The sequence below is a fragment of the Polypterus senegalus genome, chromosome 14 (assembly GCF_016835505.1).
Source record: "Polypterus senegalus isolate Bchr_013 chromosome 14, ASM1683550v1, whole genome shotgun sequence".
NCBI lineage: Eukaryota > Metazoa > Chordata > Cladistia > Polypteriformes > Polypteridae > Polypterus > Polypterus senegalus.
In genome coordinates, this window is record NC_053167.1 from 145110224 (window position 1) to 145133789 (window position 23566).

The 23566-nt window shown below is 51.0% G+C and overlaps 2 protein-coding genes across 6 annotated transcripts in view; one reads left to right on the top strand and one right to left on the bottom strand.

Annotated features, from left to right (window-relative positions):
- LOC120514280 (monocarboxylate transporter 7-like) overlaps positions 1-9096 on the top strand; it is a 26121-nt gene extending 17025 nt beyond the window's left edge. For 2 of the 4 annotated variants that reach the window (XM_039734584.1, XM_039734585.1), the window contains exons 3-7: positions 3034-3147; positions 6997-7229; positions 7303-7446; positions 7679-8416; positions 8488-9096. In XM_039734584.1, coding sequence (XP_039590518.1) covers positions 7007-7229; positions 7303-7446; positions 7679-8416; positions 8488-8660 — 1278 coding nt within the window. In that variant the 5' untranslated portion in view covers positions 3034-3147; positions 6997-7006 and the 3' untranslated portion in view covers positions 8661-9096. The remainder of the gene's footprint in view (positions 1-3033; positions 3148-6996; positions 7230-7302; positions 7447-7678; positions 8417-8487) is intronic. The other 2 variants (XM_039734586.1, XM_039734583.1) reach the window with 2 other exon arrangements.
- On the bottom strand, positions 9046-22696 carry bsnd (barttin CLCNK type accessory subunit beta). 2 transcript variants are annotated; one of them, XM_039734589.1, is made up of 4 exons: positions 21819-22696; positions 21639-21727; positions 20785-21039; positions 9046-9331 (listed from the first exon to the last, which is right to left on the bottom strand). In XM_039734589.1, the coding sequence occupies exons 1-4, from the start codon at positions 21993-21995 to the stop codon at positions 9112-9114; spliced, it is 741 nt and encodes a 246-aa protein (XP_039590523.1). In that variant the 5' UTR covers positions 21996-22696; the 3' UTR covers positions 9046-9111. The 2 variants fall into 2 exon arrangements, with proteins under 2 accessions (XP_039590523.1, XP_039590521.1); XM_039734587.1 differs by having other exon boundaries at positions 9046-9334; positions 21819-22694.
- Between the last annotated feature and the right edge of the window lie 870 nt (positions 22697-23566).

Below are 23566 nucleotides of genomic sequence, written 5' to 3' on the forward strand. Positions count from 1 at the left end.
GGGTGTGTGTGTGTGCGTGTGTGTGTGTCTCGGTGTGTGTGTGTATGTATGTGTGTGTATCGGTGCGTGTGTGTGTGTCTCTCTCTCTCTCTCTGTGTGCCCCTGTGTGTGTGTCTGTGTGAGTGTGTGTGTGTGTCTCGGTGTGTGTGTGTGCGTGTGTGTGTGTGTCTCTGTGTGTGAGTGTGTGTGTGTGTATCAGTGCGTGTGTGCGTGTGTGTGTATTGGTGCGTGTGTGTGTGTCTCGGTGTGTGTGTGTATGTATGTGTGTGTGCGTGTGTGTGTATTGGTGCGTGTGTGTGTGTCTCTGTGTGTGAGTGTGTGTGAGTGTGTGGGTGTGTATCAGTGCGTGTGTGCGTGTCTCTGTGTGTGTGTGTGTGTGTGTGTGTCTCTGTACGTGTGTGCGTGTGTATGTGTGTGTGTGTATCGGTGCGTGTGTGTGTCTGTGTGTGTGTGTGTGTGTGAGTGTGTGTGTGTGTCTCGGTGTGTATGTGTGTGTGTATCGGTGTGCGTGTGTGTGTCTCTGTACGTGTGTGCGTGTGTGTGTGTGTGCGTGTGTGTGTGTGTGTGTATCGGTGCGTGTGTGTGTGTGTGTGTCTCTGTGCGTGTGTGTGTGTGTGTGTACACTCACCAGCCACTTTATTAGGTACGCCTGTCCAACTGCCTGTTAACACAAATATCTAATCGGCCAATCACATGGCAGCCACTCTGTGCATTTCGGCCTGTAGCCGTTGTCAGGACAACAACATCAACGTTTCTTTCTATCGCGTGTTTTCCTACAAATGACGCAGCAGCTCAAAGTGCTTTACAAGATGAAGAAAAAAAATATATATAAAAATACAATGAACAAAGAATCAAATGAGGTCCAATGGGCGGGGAGGACAGAAAAAACAAAACTCCAGTGGGCTGGAGACATAAAATGAGACATAAATCTCAGGGGCTCCGAGGCCACAAGACCACCCGCCAAGCCCCCTCTAGACATTCTACCGCACATCAGTGATCTCAGTCAGTCCTCATGGTGTTCAGGCTTCATGTGGAAGAACTTGATGATGACGGTCATGTGGACCGCTGGCCTTCAATCCGTCAGTGTAGGGACATCATGGTGCCCAGATCAGGTGGTGGTGGCACAAATCGACACCACAGAAAAGAACAGCAGAGGAAGTCGGGGTGAGTACGGATTGTGGAGATATGATGGGAATGATAAGTCAATGCATGTTCAGAATATCAGAGTGACACAAAAAATAAAACAGCAACCTGCTGAAGTTCAGACTGGGCATCAGAATGCAGAAGAAAGGAGACTGAATTGACTCTGAGCCTGGCATAGTCGTTGGTGCCAGACAGGCTGCTCTGAGTATTTCGGAAACTGCTGATCTACTGGGATTTTCACGCACAACCATCTCATATCCAGTGAGTGGCAGCTGTCTGCCTTGTTGATGCCAGTGGTCAGAAGAGAATGGCCGGACTGGTCTGAGCTCATGTGCAGAAGAACAGCTCTGAACACGTTGAACCTTGAAGCAGGCGGGCTACAGCAGCAGGAGACCACACCGGGTGACATTCCTGTCAGCTAAGAACTGGCAATTGAGGTGACAATTCACACCGAAATTGGACCAAAGAAGACTGGAGAAACGTCACCTGCTCTGCTGAGTCTCGGTTTCTACCGCGACATTCAGATGGTGGGATCAACAACATGAAAGGTGGTCTCCATCCTGCCTTGTATCAACAGTTCAGCCCGCTGCTGGTGGTGTGATGGCTATGTTTATATTTTCTTGGCACACTTTGGGCACCTTAGTACCAACTGAGCCTCGTTTAAATGCCACAGCCTGCCTGACCGTGTCCATCTCTTTATGACCGCAGCGTCCCCATCTTCTGACGGCTCCTTCCAGCAGGATAACACGCCATGTCACAAAGCTCAGATCATCTCAATGCCATGGAGTTCACTGGACACAAATGGCCTCCACAGCCAGCAGATCTCAACCCAGTAGAGCACCTTTGGGATGTGGTGGAGCAGGAGATTCTCATCCTGGATGTTCACAAATCAGCAGCAACTGTGTGATGCCATCAATCCGTCAATGTGGACCACAATCCCTGAGGAAGGTTTCCAGCACCTTGTAGAATCAACGCCATGAAGAAGTGCAGCAGTTCTGAAGGCAGTAGGGGGTCCAAGCAGGGTGTACCTAATAAAGTGGCCAGTGAGTGCGTATAGTCAAAGGCCAACAGCGAGCAGCACAGGGCAGGACGTTTCAAAAGCTTGGCTGAACTTCTTTCCTGTTACAGACAAAGGCACATCACTTATGAACGGAGAGCTTTCAATTCATGGCACTACGATGGGCGAGTCCTTCAGCTGGTTATGAAGCTCCTGTTGTCGACCCCATGGTCCTGGTTTACTCGCAGGTGGTCTGCGCTGGCCTGTCCTTTGTGTGTGGGTGGGTGGGAGATGCGGCAGGATGTTCTCCTCAACAGGGTTGTCATTCCTTTTGGTTACCGTGACACCGATACCGTCACACATTAGTTGACTTGTCCTCACTGCTGAGTTACCATTAATAACTTTCTGATGTAATTAGGGGTCGGCTTTCTGCAGGCACATGGAGGACCGTCAGCATCTCCTTCTTCTCTTTGGTCGCACCTTCTGGTTGCAGGTGATGCTGCAGTTCAACACACAGCAAAATGACGCCTGCTGGGTGAGCCTGTGATCAGTCGGCCCCCCTGTCGTTGGCATTGTGAACACGTGGCTGATCCCGTCCTTTATGGCTGGCCCTGATGGTGGCCACTTGTTGAATTGTAGCTCTTTGTTCTAACAGGGGTGTCCAGATGGCACTTTGAAGCGATGTCTCCGAGTGTCACTTGGTCTGCAGTCGCTCATCTCATTACGTGAGGCACAGAAGGCCGCGTTCAAAAGAAAGAGAGAGACCCCCTCCATCAAACCTTTTAATCCATGCCAGTGTGTTCAGGCAGATCAGAATGGGTCATGCCAGTCTGTCCCACATCACCGAGCCTTTTGAATGTGAGTGTCACTCTGTCACCTGTTGTCTTTCTCAGCAGAGTGTGACCTGTCCTGTCTGCCTTCCCTGTGTCCCTGTGCCCACCACACTGCTGCCTCTCGGACCACCGGACTATTGGAAGTATAAAAAAGACATCCTTGTGTGAACGCAGGTGAGTCTTTAAAGTGAGAGTGTGGACCCCCACAGCATATTGGTGTGCTATTTAAGATGGCTGCTGGGACACTTTACCAGCCCGAGGAGGCAGAGCAGCAGAAGGATGCTGATAGTAACGCTCGGCTGTTTGATTTAGTGCCTTGTATGACAGTACCAGGAGTCCTGGCACCTAAGGTGGGCTTGACGTGCCGTGAGGCCCCCAGCAGCTTGACGTTACAGGCTGCAGGTGTGACCCGTGGGCAGAGCCGAGTGCCACCAGCGGTGTCTCAGGTCCTCGCCTTTACACCTTTTTCACTTTGATGAGGAGTCCACATCACGAGCTTCGCCCACATGCTGAAAACAGGGCAGCAGTGCTGCAGATCACACACACAAAAGGCGGGTGGCATGCTGCCACCATGTCTGCGTGTTGCAAACAATTTTAGAAAAGTAAAAAGTGTTATTTGTGTACAAAGTGAATGCCCACATAATAAAAGATTAAGAGTAACCACACACACAGTGGGGCCTCAGAAGTGATGTGTTGCAGAGTGGGTACTGAGTGGGCATTTGTCCACTATGTGGTGTGCCCGTTGGCCTGCTGTGAGAATCACAATGTACTGCACTGTGCTGTGAAGAGAGTCCCGGTGTCCTCTACTCTTGTGTGTTTGTCACACTGAATGTCATTAGTGTTAGAGAACGGAGACCCGAGTGAACGTACAGAACAGAACAGCGGGTTCAGAAAGCATTGAGAGACCCCTTCACTTTCTACACACGTGCCCATGTTGTGGGTTTCATTTCAAATGGACGCAGGTGCCGTTTTTGCCCATCCATTTACAGTCAGTATCTCTGAGTGACAAAATGAAAACACGTGTTCAGAGAGGTTGGCACGTTTATTACAGTACAATACAATTTATTATTGTGTCGCCCAAAATCACTCAAGAAGTGCCGCAGTGGGCTTAACAAGCCCTGCCTTTTGACTGCCCCCCCACAACCCTAACGCCCCCCCATTCCAAAAAACCCTTGGAGGTTAAAAAATTGAAGAGACCTCAGGAACGGCAGTTCAAAGAGAGACCCCCCTGTCCAGGTAGGTTGGGCGTGCAGTGGGGGGTCAACACAAAACAATAAAATACCCTCAATACAGTATAAAAATAAAGTTTACAAGTACGGAGCAGAATTTAATAGTAGATGACATCCCATAATACGAGTTGGGTTTGTTCAGAGAGTCCTGGAGACCTCGGCCATCAAGCTGCCTCCCCCTATTGAGTCAGCGGTGGGCCGGCCAATCCGATGACAGGACCCCTCTACCCGACGATTTCTGCGATTCTCCATTTATTAAAAATCAAACCCTGAAGTCTCTCGGTCGTAAAGTCGCTGCAGTCTGTCCCATAATTCAGTACTTTTTAGAAGCCCCCTTTGGCAGCAATGCCAGCTTTGAGTCTTCTTGGCAAGTCTCTACAAGCTTGGCACACCTGGATTTGGGCAGTTTATCCCGCTAATCCACGTGAAGCCTGAAAGCCATGAGGACTGATTGAGCTCATTGACGTCAGGTAGAATGCCCAGTTGGGGTCTGGGTGGTCTTGTGGCCTTGGACCCCTCCTGTGCCATCGGACTTCACTTTTATTCTTTGTTAGTTAGTGTTCCCTAATTTTATTTTTCTCTTCATCTTGTAAAGCACTTTGAGCTCCTCCATCATCAGACGTGGCCACAGAGACACATGCTGTTGTTCTTCTTCCTTGCCATTAGACTGGGTGGGAAGCCCCTGTAAACTGCCATGCTGAGGTCTCTTCAGACCTGTTCTGTGGAGTCGATGTCTGGGCATTGGCAGAGCCCACCGGCGTAACACGGGACTCTGAGGCCCTGAACATACGCAGTGTCTGTGGACCCCCTCAACTTGAAATCAAACTTTTCATTCCAGGCTTTGAACCCACCGCCCCTCCCCAGGGGTCATCATTACCCTTTTCCTCCTCAATGCAATGCCCAGTCGCTCAGAGACTTGACCCGGAGCCTCTCCGCTCTGTGCTGAAAGGCCAACTGGCACCCCTCTCTGAGGTGGCATGCACTCTGAAGCGGGTTTTCTTCTTCTCTGTATTTGGCTGCGTCCATCCATCCACCCCTAAATTGTGTGCGGTCTCCCTGTCCCCTACACCCCCACAGTATGGCGCTGCCATCTCCATCCTTCACCATGCAGATGCTGTTAGGTGGGCGGTGAGCAGGGCTGGACCACTGCTTGGCATATTTGAAACAAAGAATGGCCTGAGACCTTTAGACAGGGCAAGGGGTCTGAACACTTTGTGAGTCCACTCTAGTAAGTTGATTTATTTTATTTAGCATTCTGGGTGTAAAGCACCACAGCAAATACACTTCACTGACTGACTGATTGATTGATTGATTGATTGATTGATTGATCCATCCTCCCATGTCCTACATCTTCACAGGCATGAATCAAACCTGGGTGAGATGCCCACTGCACTGGGACTCTTCAGAGACAACAGTTAACCACCCAAAGGAAAACCAGAGTGCCCAAGAATATCCGATAAAGACGTGGGGAGAGCATGCGAACCTGACATAGATGGCAGCCGTGCCAGTTCAGAGCCCGGGTATCTTGTGTTGAAACCCATCAGACATGAAATGAAAGGGGTGGCTGAGCCGAGGGCCCTGAGATTGGCAGAGCAGAGAGGGGGGAGGCTTTTGAGCAGCCGCCGCCTGGATTTGTGGGTGTCAGCTGATAGTCGACAGCCCCGCCCCCCCCATAATGTCTTTCTTTTTTATTTCCTTTGATCTTCACTGCTTCATAAATCAGCTGGAAAAAATCTTACTGGAGACAATCAGATGGGAAAAAAATTTGAGGGGCCGAGCCTTTTGGAAGGGACCGTAGATAAAGCAGAGCAGATCTTTTACTAGAAGGCATGAGAGCGACTGCTGTGACATTGGAGTGGGGGGGTACGTCTCCTTGGGGGGGTTACCAGAATCCATCCCAGCTCCGGACCACCATAACCTCCAGGGGCGGTGTAGGTGACGGATGGACGAGTGGACTGTGCTGTGGCACCAGGTCTGGGCAGGTGGGCTTTCAGTCACAGACCACGTGGCGGTTTGGCATTTGTTCATCGGACTGGTGCCCCCCCTTCCTGGATGTTTGTTGGGTAAACTAAAAGACGACTAAGAAATTTGAGGGGCCCTTTAACTCGGCACGTTGAGATGCTCAGGCAGCTTGTGGACCAAAATGACATTAAAAGGTGGCGGCGATGCATTGTCACAAGAATGAGACTTGGACGTCATGAAGGTTCGGGGCAGCCACCCGTATGTGTTACTCCACGGAGTTATTGTGAGCAGAGAAGTTCAGAGACTTGAGTCCACAATAGAACTGGTGGCACTGGCGTACAATGGCGGCTTTAATGGCCAGTAAAGGAAGTGATGTCATCGTGATGCACCGGAAGTGACGTCGTCATAGGGGCTGGAACCGGAAGCACCATTGTCCAGTAGGTGGGGGCATGGTGGCCGTAAAGTGACATCATCATCGGGGGGCTTTCCCGTGGATGGTCTCCAAGTCATTGAGAGAGACACCCCGCCGTCCCCTGGTCTGCCGTGGACTTATAATCATTTAGGCCCTTCAGCTGCCTCCCAGTCACACACGTGTCACAACATTCACAGACCGGTGGCTTTATCTCGTGCCCTGTAAGAGTCCGCCATCTTAAGCACCAGGCTGGCGCGCCTTTTGGGGGTGCTTGCTGTGAAAGTCCACACAGGTACATGCAACACATGGGCAGTGGGTGAGCAGGCTCTGTCCTGGGCATCAGCATGTGGGCCCTCTGGGGTGGCAGTGTCAAAGGGTGGGATTCTTGACCTTTCTCACCAGCTGTGTCTTCTCTTCCAGACCGGCAGCCATGAGCCCCTGGAACTGCCCACAGTTGGCACACAGGAGGATCCACGCAGATGGGGGCTACGGATGGGTGGTGGTGGCCTCGTGCTTTGCGGTGACGGGCCTCACGGCTGCCATGATCAAGTCCTTTGGGGTTTTCTTCGTCGACTTCCAGGACTACTTCAACGAGCCGGCCACCACGGTGTCCTGGGTCAGCTCCATTTGTGTGGCTGTCTTTCACCTGGCATGTGAGTAGGTGCCCCTTGCACCCCTATGTCACCTCACTATGACCCGCTAACTCTTGTTCTTCTACTATGCCAGGCCCCGTCGCCAGCGCCTTGAGCAGCTGCTTCTCCCACAGGGCTGTCATCATGCTGGGCGGTTTACTGGTCACGCTGGGAGCCTCACTGGGATCGTTGGTGTGGAGCCTGCCGTGGATGTATGTCACCACTGGGGTGGTGCTGGGTAGGCCATTCTGCTTGTTTGATGTCCAAAGCCACTAACCTTTAAGACCCAGGCAGTCCAACACGAGCGTGACAGTCTGCCCGGGTGGGAGGAGTTGGCAGTGGCGGTCACCTGTCCCCACGGTGGGTGTCATTTGCAGTGAATGTCCTCGGGTGCTGTGGCTCTGGCCTGGCCTGCCGCTCTGAGCTCAGTCCACCATTCCACTTACTAGCTCTTTGCTTGCTGTTTGCAGGTCTTGGCATGTCCCTGGCGTGGGTCCCAGCGCAGAGCATGGTGAACCAGTACTTCAGCGAGCGGAGGGCTCTGGCTAATGCCCTGGCAAGCAGTGGCGAGTGTGTGTTCATCTTCAGCCTGACACCGGTCTTCCAGTGGCTCATTACCATCATGAGCTGGCGGGGCGCCATGCTCATCATCGCTGGCATCCAGCTGAACTTGTGTGTATGTGGTGCCCTCATGAGGCCCTATAGACACGTGGAGCCCCGGCCTGGCACTAGAGGCCCTCTCCTCGACCTCTCTCTTCTCCGGCTGCCAGAGTTCATCTGTTCTGCCATATTCAGCCTCCTCACGGTCCTGGCATTCTTCGTGCCCTCCATCTACCTGATTCCATTTGCCCAGAGTAACGGAGTGGACCAGCTGAGTGCCACGTTCCTGGTGTCTTACTGGGCCATTACCGATTTGACTGGGCGTCTTAGCTGTGGCTGGCTGGCAAACTTGGCACTGGTGAAGAACATCCAACTGCTGGCGGTGATGGTGGCTATCCTGACTGTGGGCCTGCTGCTCATGCCCTCTGCCACCAGCTACACACTAATGGTGGCTCTCAGCTGCTTCTGTGGCTTCTTCTTTGGGGCCATGACGTCCCTCCTCATCACCGTCCTCATTGACGTTGTTGGAGTCTCAAAAGTGGACAGCGGTCTTGGCATCTCCATGTTGCTCAGAGGATTTGGGTGCCTGTGTGGGCCGCCACTGGCTGGTAAGTTGTGAGCAGACAGGGGGTGGCACTGTGTTGTTAAACTTTGTAACCCAAGTGCTTTGTGCCCGTAGGTCTCTTGGTGGATGCCACCGCAGACTTTGGCAGCAGCTTCTATCTTACTGGAGGGTCCCTCGTTGTCTCTGTGGTGTTTCTGCTGTTGGCCGACTTCTTCATGAAGAGGAATCATCAGAGGAGTCGACGTGAGGACCAGCAGGCGGTGGGCACTGAAGGAGCGCAGGGATGACTCGGAGGCACTGAACGTAAAGGGCACTTCCACTTGAAGGACACCTCGTGTGGTGTCTGTCACTGGTGAGAGGTGCCAGGGCCCTCAGCCCAGCTGGTGATGTTGCCTCCACCGCCATCTCTTTTCTGACAGCTCTACTCGGGTCATGTGCTGCCCTCTTGTGGGGACAAGCTGCCACTGTACCCCGACAGGTACACACTTGTCTGCCTGCCTGTGCTAATCAGCGCTGCCATTCTCTGGATGGCATGATCAGTGAGTAGAGTCTGCCTACCTTACCCGAACAACATCAGAACAATAGAAACGAAGCCCCAAATGAGATGGCATGGTGGGCTGCCACCCCATGACCTGAGCCCCAACTCACCACATGTGCCAAGTATTCTGCTATGGCATTTTTTATTATTACAGAGTCAAATAAATAAACCCGAGTGGCAGTGAAGCCTTGTGCCGTGTGTCAGCCGTGCTCCTGCTCGAGGTCGCAGCCGTCCTGCAAGGCTTCATCCACCTGCCCGTAGTAGAGGTCGTCGCACACAAAGCTGCCCTTCAGGAAGCTGATGCTCTCGGCGTGACAGCTGCACGTGCCCACACACGGGTCCGAGTCGATCATGGCAATGTCCTCACAGTCCAGGCTGGAGTCTGCTGTCTCCTGGAGCGATGCCAGCGGGGCACCCAGGCTGCTAAAGAAAAGAGAGAGCTGTGTGAGTGGAGGGGATGACCCGTCCCAGACCCCATGCAGTGTGACACTGCTGTCCCCACCCTCAGTTGTTCCTGTGAGCCTCTCGCTCCGACTTCCTGGCTGCCCCCCCACCTCACTCCCATTTCTCACATCCCACTTTCAGAAAGTAAGGAAGTCCCAGCCTGGAGGAGTGCCAGGGCGGCTTACAATAGGTGGGATGGCGGCCAGCATTCCAGGCAGAAGTGTCACAAACACAGACGGGCGACGCCCAGGCCTGCTGTAATGGTGGCTTGGGGGTCTTGGCTGAGCCAGTTCTGAAGTCACCCCCTGGTATGGCAGCCTGCCTTGTGCCCCTGCTCATCGGGGTAGGCAGTGATTGAAGCATTAAAGGAGGGTTAAACATGCAGGTCTCTAATGGTGAGGGTCCGACTCCATTTCTGTTAATGGGGGTCTTGGGCTGTGGGTATCGGCTGACCCTTTTCGCCCACCTGCTTGTGTTTTCTGTTTTCTCAGTCGGGCTCAGCATCAGAAGCAGGTACAGAGACGGGCCGGGTCTGCCATACCCTGAATTAGCAGTTTGGGGGCACCGGTAGGTGAAAGGGTCATTTCAGATGAGTGCTGATCAGCCGTGAGAACTCAGTGCCAGGTGTTAATGGGAATGAGGCGGGCAGGACGGGGCGGTGCCAGCTGGGCTTTATGTGACCCACACAGCATGAAGCGTCTTTGCCCACCAAACGCAATGAGATGAAGCAAGTGAACACCCGAAACGGGCACAGCTGCCCACCCAGAGTGACACAAACGTGCCAATTGTGTTTCGATTACAAGGGAGTCAGTCGCATGTGGCTGTAGACAAACTGCCCTCGCCTTCCCAGTTGTCCTCCATTGTGGAGTCCGTGCAGCCCCCTGATAAAGGGGGGCGGGGGTCTGCGATTAAACATCTCGTCGTAATCTAAAGAGAGACTTGTGGTCAACATCTGAGATGTTTCCGTCTTGTATGTCCTGATAGGAAACGAGCACAGAACCCGCTCATTAAAATAAAACGCAGACATCAGGAGATGGCAGAGCGAGGGGCTTACAGGTCACCACGCCAGCCCGACTCTCCCCTTTTAAACTTTTATACCCCACAGTTCACTCCAAATTATTATGAACACCCGTGAAAAAAAGGGGGGCAGTCATGAGCAGGGGACAAAGAAAAAGACACTGAGAGAAAGTGCCAGCTGTGCCCAAGCACGGAGGAATGAGAGAGCGGGCAAAGCTTGTGTGCTGGGATTTGTCACCATCTGTGACTTGTAGCCATCGGGTATGCCAGACTACTAGCCGACTGCAGTTGACGATCTTGTCACCTAACTGTGTCAATTTAAATGGCAGTTCAGGTTTAGTGACTGCACGATGACCTCCCAGCACAGACACACTGCCCCTCGATCCCAAAGCTGGTAACCTGCTGCCACCATACGAGGGGTCAACGGGCATGATGAGTTCAGCCACAGTGCCAGCGTGGTACACAAGGACAGAGTGACAGTGTGGGGTCCTTACGCCTCGTCACCGCGCTTGGCACGTTGTACCTTCAGAGAGGCAGTCGTGGGCCAACATCACGAGACGACTGAAGACAAAATCAAACCTGCCCGATGGGGCATGACACCCACTGGCGGGAGTGGGGCACTGGGGGAGACTGAAGGTCACAGGAGCGCGTCACCTTCGACTCGCTACGATTATGAAAGTTGATGGAAAAGTCGACTGACGTGTCAAAGGAGGAGAAAACGGGAAACTGAAGCAGAAACCTTAACGGCCCCTGAGATGAATCAGGATGAGATACGGGGAGCTAAACAGACGGTGACAGACGGACTGGGTGGTCTCCTCTTGTGGGTCAGACTTGGTATGGAGAGCGGAGGTCCGCACAGGCTGGCAAGAACGCCACCTCATCGACGTGTCATCAGATGCAGTGTAATGTGGAGACTCGAATATGGAGCACAAATATAGTGCCTTTCATCTCTCTATATCTCTATTATATAGCGCCTTTCATCTGTCTAGCTGTTCTATAGCACCTTTCATCTCTCTCTTATATAGTGCCTTTCATGTCTGTCTATGACACAGTGGTCTTCACATCTATCTATCCTTTATATTGTATAGTGCCTTTCATCTGTCTATATATCTATTATATAATGCCTTTCATATCTCTATTATATAGCGCCTTTCATCCATCCATCTATTATCCAACCCACTACATCCTAACTACAGGGTCACGGGGGTCTGCTGGAGCCAATCCCAGCCAACACAGGGCACAAGGCAGGAAACAATCCCCGAGCAGGGCGCCAGCCCACCGCAGAGTGCCTTTCATATCTATCTATTATATAGCGCCTTTATCTATCTATTTTATAATGCCTGTCATATCTCTATTATTTATTATTTAGCTCCTTTCATATCTCTAGCTATCTATTACATATTGCCCTTCATTGGTCTATCTATAATGTATATAGCGCCTTTCATATTTCTGTTATCTATTACATATTGCCCTTCATCTGTCTATCTATAATCTATATAGCGCCTTTCATGTATGTATATATAAATAGATATTGTTTTCAGAAGCGCGCTCTCGATATTTACATTTTGAAATCTCTTTTTTCTTTTTTTGCTCAATTTCTTTTCAATTCCTCATCTCCTGTTGAATTTGCTCCTCTAATTGTATTCAAATGCTGGCCATTGGTGTCAGGCAGGGCGGACATGGTGACAAATGACACTGAGTGCCAAAGGGACACCTCTATGCTAATTAGTAAGAAAAGCTGTAAATAACGAGAATATTAAAGAAAGTGGCCATTTAAAGCTGCAAGCCCAGCGCGGCTCCACCTCTGTGACCGTCACTTACAAGCACAGGTCACACCATCACGGTTTCTGAATGTAAATGAAGAGCCACAAAGCTGTGACGTGTGCCCACCCTGAGGGTCTTCATTTAAGTAAGACGGGAGTCTCAAGGTCAGGCAGTTGTGCCCACCGCTTTATCACTTCACGGGCATTAAACGACCACCATTATGACGTGACACGTTACGTGACATTGGGCCATGTCTCTCTGTCTCTCTGTCTCTCTGTCTGTCTGTCTGCCTGTCTTCTCATTTATAGCGCCTTTCACATTCATCTGACTACCTGAAGTGGTTCTGCTCACTAATGGCTGTGCTGTAAGATGTTCACTATGCAGGGGACACCACGAGCCCCCCAAGCGTGCGGCGCCTGGCCAGGGTCTTCAAGGACGTCTTCTTGTTATATGACTTTGAGGTCCAGTCGATTTCCTTGATGGCTTAACTGACACTAAACAGCCCAAAAGACCCTTCAGTGCCAACGTAACAAAGATCTCTGCATAGTGAGTGAAGTAAACCCACCCACCTTCCAATGCCACTTCATCTCAAGTGCCAGCAAGCATAATAATAATACATTTCATTGATATATAGCGCCTTTCCAATGTTCAGAGTGCTTGAATGACAAATATGAAGCGTCACAAGTATCCCCCTTAAATATGACACATCAATGGGGGGGCACAGTGGCTTCATAACTCTCATCACTAGCTGAATGGAGGTCATCTGTTTGTGGTTGCCATTGGTTGCACCTGAAGGTCCATCTTGCGGTGGGTCATTATGGTGGCCTGACCTACATGAGAAGACCCCCAATTAGCTCCGTGAAAAGAACAAGGCAAGGGATGGAGAGAAGAACAAGTCCAGTGAAATCCATCATGAAGAAGTGGCCACAAAAAGTGAAGAGGACGACTGAGGAAGACCATCAAGAAATGGGGGACCGCGCAGAAGGCACAATGGGGACTGAAGTCAGCGGTCAATTGAGCTGGATGGCCGTCAGACTGAGCGCCACGTTACCCTGCACATTGTCACTGACCTGCTGTCCCCACCGAGAAGCATGGCGGTGGCAGCAGTAGCAGGCTGTGAAGTCGTGTCTCTGCAGCAGGCTTGTGAGGGTCAAATGAAGAGCGCAAAATCCTGCACCTTGGGAGAAGACCCCGAGCCCAGACCACGCAGAAATGGCTGAATACGTCGGCAAGTGGCCGAGTGCGAGTCCAGCTCTCGTATTTATCAAGCGTGTCAGAGCGGGACACGGTTCTGAGGGGCTGAGGACCCTCAGAGTGACAGAAATGTGGTCTCAGCACTAGGAGTAAAAGCCTTGTCCACGATTCTGGAGAGCTGCGGAGATGTCCGAACTGGCGAGGAGCTGCCAGAAGATGGCGCTCAAGGGGCGATCGGCAGGAAAAGGTTTTGGACAACAAGAAACGTGAAAAAGACACGACGGGATAACATTAGTAAAATGAGGACATTATATTGTACGGCATGCGCTGTCAGCCGGAATGAATGAATGAATGAATGAATGTAACCTTTTTTGGCCACATGTGACATGCAGCTTGGTGTGTCACAGCCTCCCATTTCTAAACTCCCTTACAACACGTTGGCCCGCCACTCCACGTGAGGTGACGTGACAGCAAACTGCATTCAGGCCAATCGGCAGCCCCTAAAGCTCATCGCCTCGAGTGACACCAACACACAGGTGGGCACTGCAGCAGCCAGCATAGCACCATGAAGGTGGGCGGGGCTAGACGGGTGATTGACAGCGCATTTCACTGAGCTGCGCTGAGCTCTCATGGAGTGACACCTGCATGTGCACAGAGGATCGAGGCCATCATGGCTGCCATCTGCTCAATACTGAAGAAGGAGACATGGCATTCATAGAACGCTTTACACAGAGAAGGGGTGGGGGGCAACTTCAACCACCAACAGTTCACAGACATTTCTGTGCCAGTACACTCAAAACACATTAGGTGGTGATAAGGCGATGATAGACATAGCCAATTAGAGGCAGGGGACCATTGGGGGGCCAGTCGGACCAGGCCATGATGGGCAATGTAGCCAGGGCACTGCAGTACACCCTGCTCTTTACAAATGGAGCCCTGACATCTTTTATGACCACAGAGAGTCAGCCCCTCGAGTCGCCACTTTTACTTCACAGTGTCCCTGTCACCGCACTGAGGCACTGGGATCCACACACAGACCACAGTGTAAGCGCCCCCTGCTGGTCACCAACACCTCTTCCAGCAGCTACCCCAAGCAGGCTTAGCTTCAGGTGGGTTACCTGTTCGGAAGTGCAGGTGGGGTGGCTGTTGGCAGCTGAATACTTGTGCAATCATTTCTATTATATTTCTCACTGATGTAGACCCCTTTGCAAAGACCTGCTTTCACTTTACCGTTAAAGAGTCTTTGTCTGCTGTTCAGTGTGAAAAACGCCAAATAATGTAATGTTGTAAAAAAAGAAAATGGAGCCGAAGAAGCCGAACACCGAGGCTCCAGAAAGACAGGAGAAGAGAAGAGAAGAGAAGAAGAGGACAGCAGCAGAGGACCTTCTCTTAGAGGAGAAGAAGAGGAGCAAACGAGCCACACGCACAGCCCGAGGCAACCCGAACCCCGTAACGATACGCGGGCGCGCGTACTCTCACTCACACACACATGCACGCGCCAGTCCAGGCTCGTTAACCGCACGTCACGTCACCTCCGTGCACGCGCGCCGTGGACTCGCAGGTCACATCAGCTGACACCTAAACGTCCCGCTCCGCTCCTCAGCCGGTCGCAGATGGCACCGCAGCTCCTCCAGGCGGCTCACAAATCCGCCGGCCAAGTAACTTTCAGCGGGCCGAAGAAAAGCAGAGCGCGTCGGAGCGAACGTCTCGGAATTCCGACAAGCCGCCATAACAAGTCTTGGACGTGAGAAACAAAAGTCCCGACGCGCCGCCGGCAAATCCTTCAAAGAGCGGAGACGAAGCGACAGCAGAAGAGCGGATGGCGCCACATTGGGGAAGCGAGTCAAGTTTAAGAGGCTGCGACCCCTCGTTTGTTTTGTGCCGCACTTTTCACATTTACTTCTTTCTTTGGTGCCCCTTGCTGACAATTGAATCGGTCGGTCCAACTTCACAAAGTGGCAATTTGGCGTGGTGGTTAGTGTGGCTAGCCCCTCCCTTCTGGCTCCGTCCAGGCTTGGATGTTGATTTGTGCCCAGTTGTGGTGGTCTGTGCTGGGCCTAATGAGTGGCTGGGCAGCGGGCATTTCATAATTTTCAGTTAACGCTTCACAGGCAGACTGGCACAGCTAACTTGTAATTTCAGCAGTCAATGTTGTCATCCTGAAGGAAGAGCCAACAACCCAGAAATGACAGTTTCAGCTTTCTTCTTTTGTCCTTTATCCAAAGTGACTTATCCAAAGTGACTTACAGCGTTTCAGGTACGGCTGGTTTCATTAATTCTGTTTTGCCGGCTGGAGAGCAGGCAGGTGAAGTGACTTGCTTGTGGTCGCGTGGTGTCAGTAGTGGGATTTCTCAGGGCTGGAAGTCGATCACAGCTCAGTTTCACAGGGTGTGTGCATGTGTGTGTGTGGCAGGACGCTCCAGTCATGGCGTATAATGATTACCCGGAGCTCACGGTGGGGGGGGGGGCCTTGAAGCCAGGAATAATATGTTTGTTTTGTAGAGGAAGGGACCCTCAGAGAGACTGATTATGTACGGGGCCCAGCGTCCTGTGCTACACCACTACTCCAGTGAAGACTGGGCATCAGTTGGGCGTGAGGGGCACCTCCATAGAGCACTGGGTGAGGGGGGGCACAGCTGAGGAAGGGATTGACCGATGGATGGGAGGTGAACTTGACCCGTGATCTACTCCAGGGGTCCCGACATCGGTCCTCGGGGACCCCTGTGTCTGCAGGTCATTCTTATGCAGTAGCTCGTTGGTTACTCTGCATTCGTTAAAAAGAAGAAGACATTCCAGAATGAGCGTTTCTGCCGTACCCCTTAAACTTGAAACTTTCCTCTTGTGTTCCTCTGAAGTCACCTTGTCCTGTTGAGTCTCCTCCTCCAGTCGAATCCTAATTGTCACCAGCAGAGCAGATGTGGGTGTCAATGACGCCGAGTGGCCGCTAAAGACGATTGCAAAATTCACTGATTGGTAAGAAAAGGCTGGCATCACCAGGCCATGAGAAACGGAGACACGGGAAGAGATTGGCAAAAGAAAGTGGAGCTGAAAGGCACCTCCACGTTTCTGAATTTCTTTTACACTCTTCTAAGTACCGGCCTTGTAATGGTGTCTCAGTGGGCCGCGTGGCCCCCCATGGAGAACGAGCCCCCTGAAGTTGGGTCTTTGGACCTTGAGACACCGGTGGACACCATTGCTGTATGGTGGGCTACCTGTAGCAGGAAAGCCTGAACTCAGCCTGTGCGACTGTAAGCAGCTGGCATTTTATAACCCTGTCAGCATCTGTTGATGCCAATGAATGGAGTGAAACACGAGGGGTCTTTCTGGAATCGCTGCTGGCTTTTTAAGGAACCAAAAATGGCTGCCCAATGGCATCGCTCTCTAGAATCACCCTGGCACCTTCACTTTTAAGACTGAAGCACATTTAGCTGAGAGAGGCGTCTGAAGAACCTCCAGTTTACTGAACTTCTGCCCCCTGACGATGGCGTTGATGTCACACTCTTGAGTCTCGTGTCACTCAGTGTGGCTTGTGGTGACCTTGTCCAGTAATTCTTGTTGCTCTGCCAAACCCCAGCCCACTGCTATTGTTGTCTCCAAGTACGGTCACCTACTTTGGAAGTCACTTTGGATAAAAGCACCGGCTAAGTGAATAAACGTCAATGTAGGAGAAGAGGATTGCTGGCCGATTCCATGAGCTCCATTAGAAGTTGGCCTGACGTCTCAAATCTGAAGCTTGACTTCCACTTTCAGGCACCATAAACGGTGAGGACTCTCCTGCTAAACTGGAGCGTTACGCCATCGGGCCGATTCATCTTTTATTAGTTGATTTTTGATTGCAGTTATCTCTCCTGTAACAAGTGACACCGTTGTAGCTCTGACTTCTGCATTCAGTAGAAGATAAACGCGCTGAGTGCTCTCACCTGCAATTAGGACGCGAAGTTCACCTGCTTAAACAAACAATAAAAACAAGAAGTAAACCTCCTCAGGTGCCCTTCGCCCACAACAGACACACTGGCGTTAAGAATTGGCCGCTCGGAGAGCTCCGCAGGCTGGCACTTTCATGCACTGGAGAGAACTGAGTGGCGACGGGTCGCTTTCAGTGTGAATTGGCGCTCAGTCGAGTTAATCAGAGCGACTCAAAGGCACACAAAGAGCGAGCCTTTCATCCAGGAAACATCAGCTGATAGCCAGTGCCCACCATCTGCCCAAAACTTTGAGCCCTACCCATCGATTGGTGAGACTTGGTGGAATGAATACCACTCTAAAACCAAAAAGGTGACAAAGCAGTTCAGAGCGTCACCATAGGGGAGCCGTTCTTAGTCCGGAAAAGAGCCAACCACATGAAGGCTTTTAATTTAGATCTGTCAAGAAATAAGCACAAATAAATAAAGTGAAAGGCGCTATATCAAGGATAGGCAGATGGGAAAAGGTACTAGAAAAATAATAATCTCTGCCATTTTTAGATAGAGATGAAAGGCACTATATGGTAGATAGATATGAAAGGTGCTATATATAATATAGACAGATGGATGTGAAAGGCGCTATATCAAAGATAGATAGATGTGAAAGGTGGGGCGGAGTGGTGGCTCTGAGGCTAAGGATCTGCACTGGCATCCCGAAGGTTGCCAGTTCAAATCCCCGTCACTGCCCATGTAGATCCTACTCTGCTGTAATTGCTCCAGGGGCCCTATGCTGTCCAATGGCTGACCCTGCACTCTGACCCCAAGGGGTATGCGAAAACTAACAAATTCCTAATACAAGAAATTGTATAAGGTGAAATAAAGAACAAAAAATAATAATAATATAGATAGACGAAATATGCTATATTAAAGATAAGTAGATGTGAAAGGCACTATACATAATGTAAAGAGATAGATGAAAGGTGCTATATCAATTTTAGGTAGATGTGAGATGAACTATATAAATAATCAGCTCTGCCATTTTTACATACAAATGAAATGAAAGGCACAATATAATAGATAATGTGAAAGGCGCTAGATAGATAGATAGATAGATAGATGAAAGGCACTATAAAACTGATAGATAGATAGATAGATAGATAGATAGATAGATAGATAGATAGATAGATATGAAAGGCACTATATAATAGATAGATAGATAGATAGATAGATAGATAGATAGATAGATAGATAGATAGATAGATATGAAAGGCACTATATAATGGATGGATAGATAGATATGAAAGGCACTATATAATGGATGGATAAATAATAACCCTTGTGTCCAATGCTTTCTCGGACAGGCTTCATCTGCCGCGTGCCCCTAACCCTGGATTAGCAGGTTGGATGGATGATAATAAATCGGCGAGATGTCAATGGCTTCGTGATTTTTAAAGGACTTGTACTCCGCACTGACACTGGCCCAGCTCTGATGTCCCACTCCGTCACTATCCTGTAGCCTACCAGACATTAAAGATTTCTGCTCTGTCGATATTTTAGGACCCTTTTCAAAGCCCAAAGCACCCACTTCGCCCTCACATATATAGAAGCCTTCCCAGAATGCAATGCTTCTTCGTCAAACCCTAATTCCGCAAGGGTCCACAAAACCCTGTAGAGAGCCCCCTGATAAAGACGGCCAGCAACGGTGAAGCCCCCCTTTCCAGAGAGGGTAAGATGGCGCTTTGTGACGTCAGCCAGAAGCGCTTCGAAGGAGTTTGCTCCCTCAGGTCTTACCCAGACAGTGACGAGCAGGGTGGGCACGGGTGCACACGACACTGTGTGAGTACTGCAGGGAGTGTAAACTTCACTTGTGTGCACCTCAAGGCTGACGTTGCCAGGACCTAAAAACAACAAGAATTTGGCAAACGAAAGCTGAGCTGAAATAAAACGGATCTGTCATCAGGGCGTTGTGTTCTGGCTGCGCGTTCAGGGGCCCGTGACAGCGAAGGAGTTTTCACCACTCTGTGTCAATGACACGATCGAATCTCCACGTGCTAAAATGACCCTCCAAACCACACACACACACTCCTCTCACCCCAATTCATGAAAAAACTGATCGAGTCTTCATGCGCCTCAGTCAAGCGTGAGAAATACCGCGCCGGACAGTTAAAAGTCTGATACTGTTAAAGAGCTGAGTCACCCAGGGGCCTGTGGGGGTCTTAATCCGGAATGCTGTCACTAATGCGCATGCGTATGCTGCGAATTAGGAGACTGAGAAGAAATCGAGAGTGAGGGGCTTCCTGATGACGTAGAGCGCCGATCCCCTGATCTGGTCGTCTGTTGTAATGTGAGACGCACGTCAGCGAACTCCAAATCCCCACCAGCTCTTTGATTGACGTAAATCAACACGCTGGAAACTCGGAGGGGGCAAAGAAGGTGACATAAAATTTCAAACGCATCGCCAGCAGGACATGACATAAAGCGACAGTAATTTTAGTTCCACTTCAAGCACCGATTCAGGCGTTTTTAGGTTAAACGAGAGTGCGAGAGCTCGAAGAAGGATACCCCATGCCACCCTTAAAGGGGACTAAGACCCTGATAGCGAGGCTCATGACACAAAAAAAACACACCTGACACCGGAGCCCGCGACGAGCAATGAATCCAAAATAATCTGTTTATAGACCCATTGTTGTTTTATTGTTACTGATAACAATCGGAATTCTAATCATAATAAAGCAAGCCTCGAACCCGACAGGTGTAGAGCGGCTCCTGGTGAGCATGCGCACAGAACACTCCAAATACCATCACTCCGAAAGCGAAACCTGCACGTCATTTGCCGGAATGTGCCCGACCCCGAGCAGCCCTTTATACACACTGCTCATTGGGGACACAATGGAGACATCGGTGCGGGGACAGTAAGTACAAAATGATCCGCAAAGGAGCAGAAACAGAAGGCGTGAGACGAACAGACACGCGGAGAGGCGTATAGTGCTTAAGGGTTTGGACTGCAAACCCCGAGGTTGTGGGTTCAAATCCTGTGTGACCCTGAGCCAAGTCACCTCACCTGCCTGTGTTCTGAAAAAAAAGAAATGTCGCCATTTGTACCACAGCTGTTGTAAGTGGCCTTGGATAAAGGCGTCAGCCAAGTGTCATTACACACAAAAGAGGGACACTGTCTAATAAACACATATATCGGAGTGGCGTTAAAATATAGAGATAGACGTGAAAGGCGCTATATAATGGACAGATTCATAGGTGCATTGAATACAAAGGAGAGATGACAGACAGACGAGAAAGGCGCTATATAATGAATAACCTGAGGGTTTAGTGCACAAGGCTGCGGGTTCAAATCCTGCGTGACTCCGAGCCAAGTCACCTCACCTGTCTGTTCTGCGACTGGGAAAACAAAACGAAATGTCGCCAGTCTTGTCCCTAAGATGTCACCAACCCAATGTTAATAATGATAATAGTAACAGTCACACCTGACACGGGTATCTACACAACGTGGTGAATGCCACTCCGGTGACAGTGTAGCTGGCTGCCAGGTCTACTTACCAGCCTAGAGGCTTGTCCTCCTCTTCCTCCTTCTTCTTCTCCTCCTCCTCTTCCTCCCTTAATGCCTCCCGACCCGAGTCATCGTGGATATCAGCTGTCGCCTCGACTGGCCCGGTACCCTCTGGGAGTCCTGTCTGCAGTGGCACCGAGGGGGGCGTCGATTGTACCTCCTGGGACTCCTTCGGGTGGCTCACGGTCACTTCAATGAGGTCGCAGTCTCGCAGGTTCGGCTCGCAGGACTTGCCGTTTTCCGGTCTGTAATTGAAAACTTAATGTCACCGCGTATTCCGCGCCCATTCACAGACCCGGTTAACGACACCAGAGGCTATCAGCACGTGGCGTCGAGCTGCGACCTCCAGACTTGTGTCCTGCTCGCTGCTGGCTCTGGCGCAGGTCTCAGCTGGTTCCACCTGGCGTTTCGGCATGCAGGACACCTTGAAGGTCTCAAAGCAGAGCCAGCGTGCTGGAACGCCGGGGCCGGGACACCGAGGAGCCAGCGGCGGGCCAGGAGAGGCGTCGGAGCCCCCGGATTTTCCTGTTCTCTCTCTCTCTCTGGGCCCACCTGTGACCCAAAACACCCCCAACTCTCACTCAGGTCATTTCACTGCATGGCTCCGTTCAGTTCATGTTTGTATTGCGCCTTTCACTGAGTGCAGACTCAGAGCGCTCAGGTAAAATGGAAACTCCAGCTTTACAGACACCGAGTGGTCTTAAACTCGTGATGTCCCTAATGGCAGGTGGAACTCCTGGGTTTCGTCCTCGGTCACCCTCCACACACACACACACACACACACACACACACACACACACACACACGCCGGACAGACGCCTTGCCCCCATGCCAGGTCACACACCTGTGATTGTGGGCGCCGCTCGTCAGCAGGTCCTCCTTATACAGAAGAAGCAGTTCGGTCTCTTGGTCTGCGATGGGCACAAAGGTGATCTGCCGGGAGAAGCGGAAGATAACGTGATGAACCGACGGCCAAAGCGCAGAACACCCTGGGCACACACCGGACACACACGGCGGACCTTACCTTGGGGTAGCACTGGCACATACTCCACGCCAAACCCATCAGCACCGCCAAGGAGCCCACGGCACAGAAGGTGGCGTACACCTGTGGCTTGTCCACGCTCATCAGGAACATCCCCACCATCACCAGGAAGATGCCGAGCACGATGAGCCCGTAGCGGAACGTCTTGTCTTCCGCCATCCCGCCGTAGCGCAGCTCTGCATGTACCCGTGCGTGCCGAAGCCCAACTGCGCCCTGCAGCCGCCGCCCCGCCCGCTCCGCTCCGCTCGGGTGCACCTGTGCCCTTCACCTTGCCAGGGGGGCGCCGCCCAGACGTGCACAGAATGAAAGAGCCGAGCGAAGGTGACACGGGGCCGAGGGGAAGGACAGGAGCACCGCCCGAGTCGGTGCCACCTCGACGGCGCCAGAAGCGACAGGCCGGACGGAGGGCACCACAAACACACCTGCCGGCAGGTGTGTCGGGGTAAATACGGGAGCGGCAGAGCGCCTGTGTCACTAGGAGTCCAAGGGGCGTCACGACCACGGGCAGATAGGGGCCGCGAAAACTGGCGTGTGTGTGGGGGGTTGTGTTAAATGCAGAGCAATAGGGGGTGCAGAAAGTAGCGGTTATTGCGTCATCATTTGTCGTGTGTGGGTGAGTGAGTAGGTAAGGGTACCCTGCGATGAACCCGTGCACATTGGCATTGCCACTCTGCGACCCAGAAATAAAACAAGGTGGGGGGTGGCTTGGGAATTGCAGCACATGGACCGTGAACGATATAAGTAAGAAAAACGAGAAGGCGCAAAGAGGCGCCATTCAGAAATAATGACGTGCGGTCAGCCCAGCATCACTTCCCAGTGCCCTGTCCATTAGGGACCCTCAAGTGCGCCCGGACCCTGGACAGCACGGCTCTATGCGCTCCAGAAATCCGAGCTATAGCCGTGCCTCTCAAAAGCCAGGCGTGCCCAGGGTGGCAGAGGCTGAGGCTCTATGGGCTCCCTTAACCCTTTGTGCCTGACTTTTCTATTATATAGTGACTGTCGTCTTTATATAGCGCCTTTCATTCCATCTGTCTATCTATCTATCTATCTATCTATCTATCTATCTATCTATCTATCTATCTATTATATAGTGCCCTTCACTCTATCTATCTATCTATCTATCTATCTATCTATCTATCTATCTATCTATCTATCTATCTATCTATCTATCTATCTAGTGCCTTTCATATCTTTATCTGTCTCTTAGCCCCACTCACATTATCTATCTGTCACCATTTCCTACTTATTATATAGCCCCTTTCATGTTTATTTGTTATAGAGTGCTTATCTGCCCCTTATATGGTGCCTTTTATTTTAACCAAAATGTGAGGGTCGTTTGACAAGTTTAAAGCAACAACATGTCACTTTGCAATTTGGCCCTTTAATATGAAGAGTGGCACTTGCTAGCTGTGATGTCACCAAATGGATTGTGGTGCCACCTCACAGAAATTGACCAAACTTATCAAACAAGCCTCATATGTGCATTTCCTGTCTGTTATATAGTGCCTTTCACATTATCTGTCCCTTTCACATCTGTTTGTCTTAAGCCATCTCAGGTATTCATTACGTTTTTTTATTTTTTGATGTGTCTTTTTCCTGCTGTCCCTGTACCTCTCCCTCCTGACACCAAGCCATGCTGAGTTTACGGACCCCGCCGATCTCACTGACTTCATTCTTCATACAAAGCAGGGGTTCGAATGGAAACTGAGACATTTCCAGCTGCAGAAGAC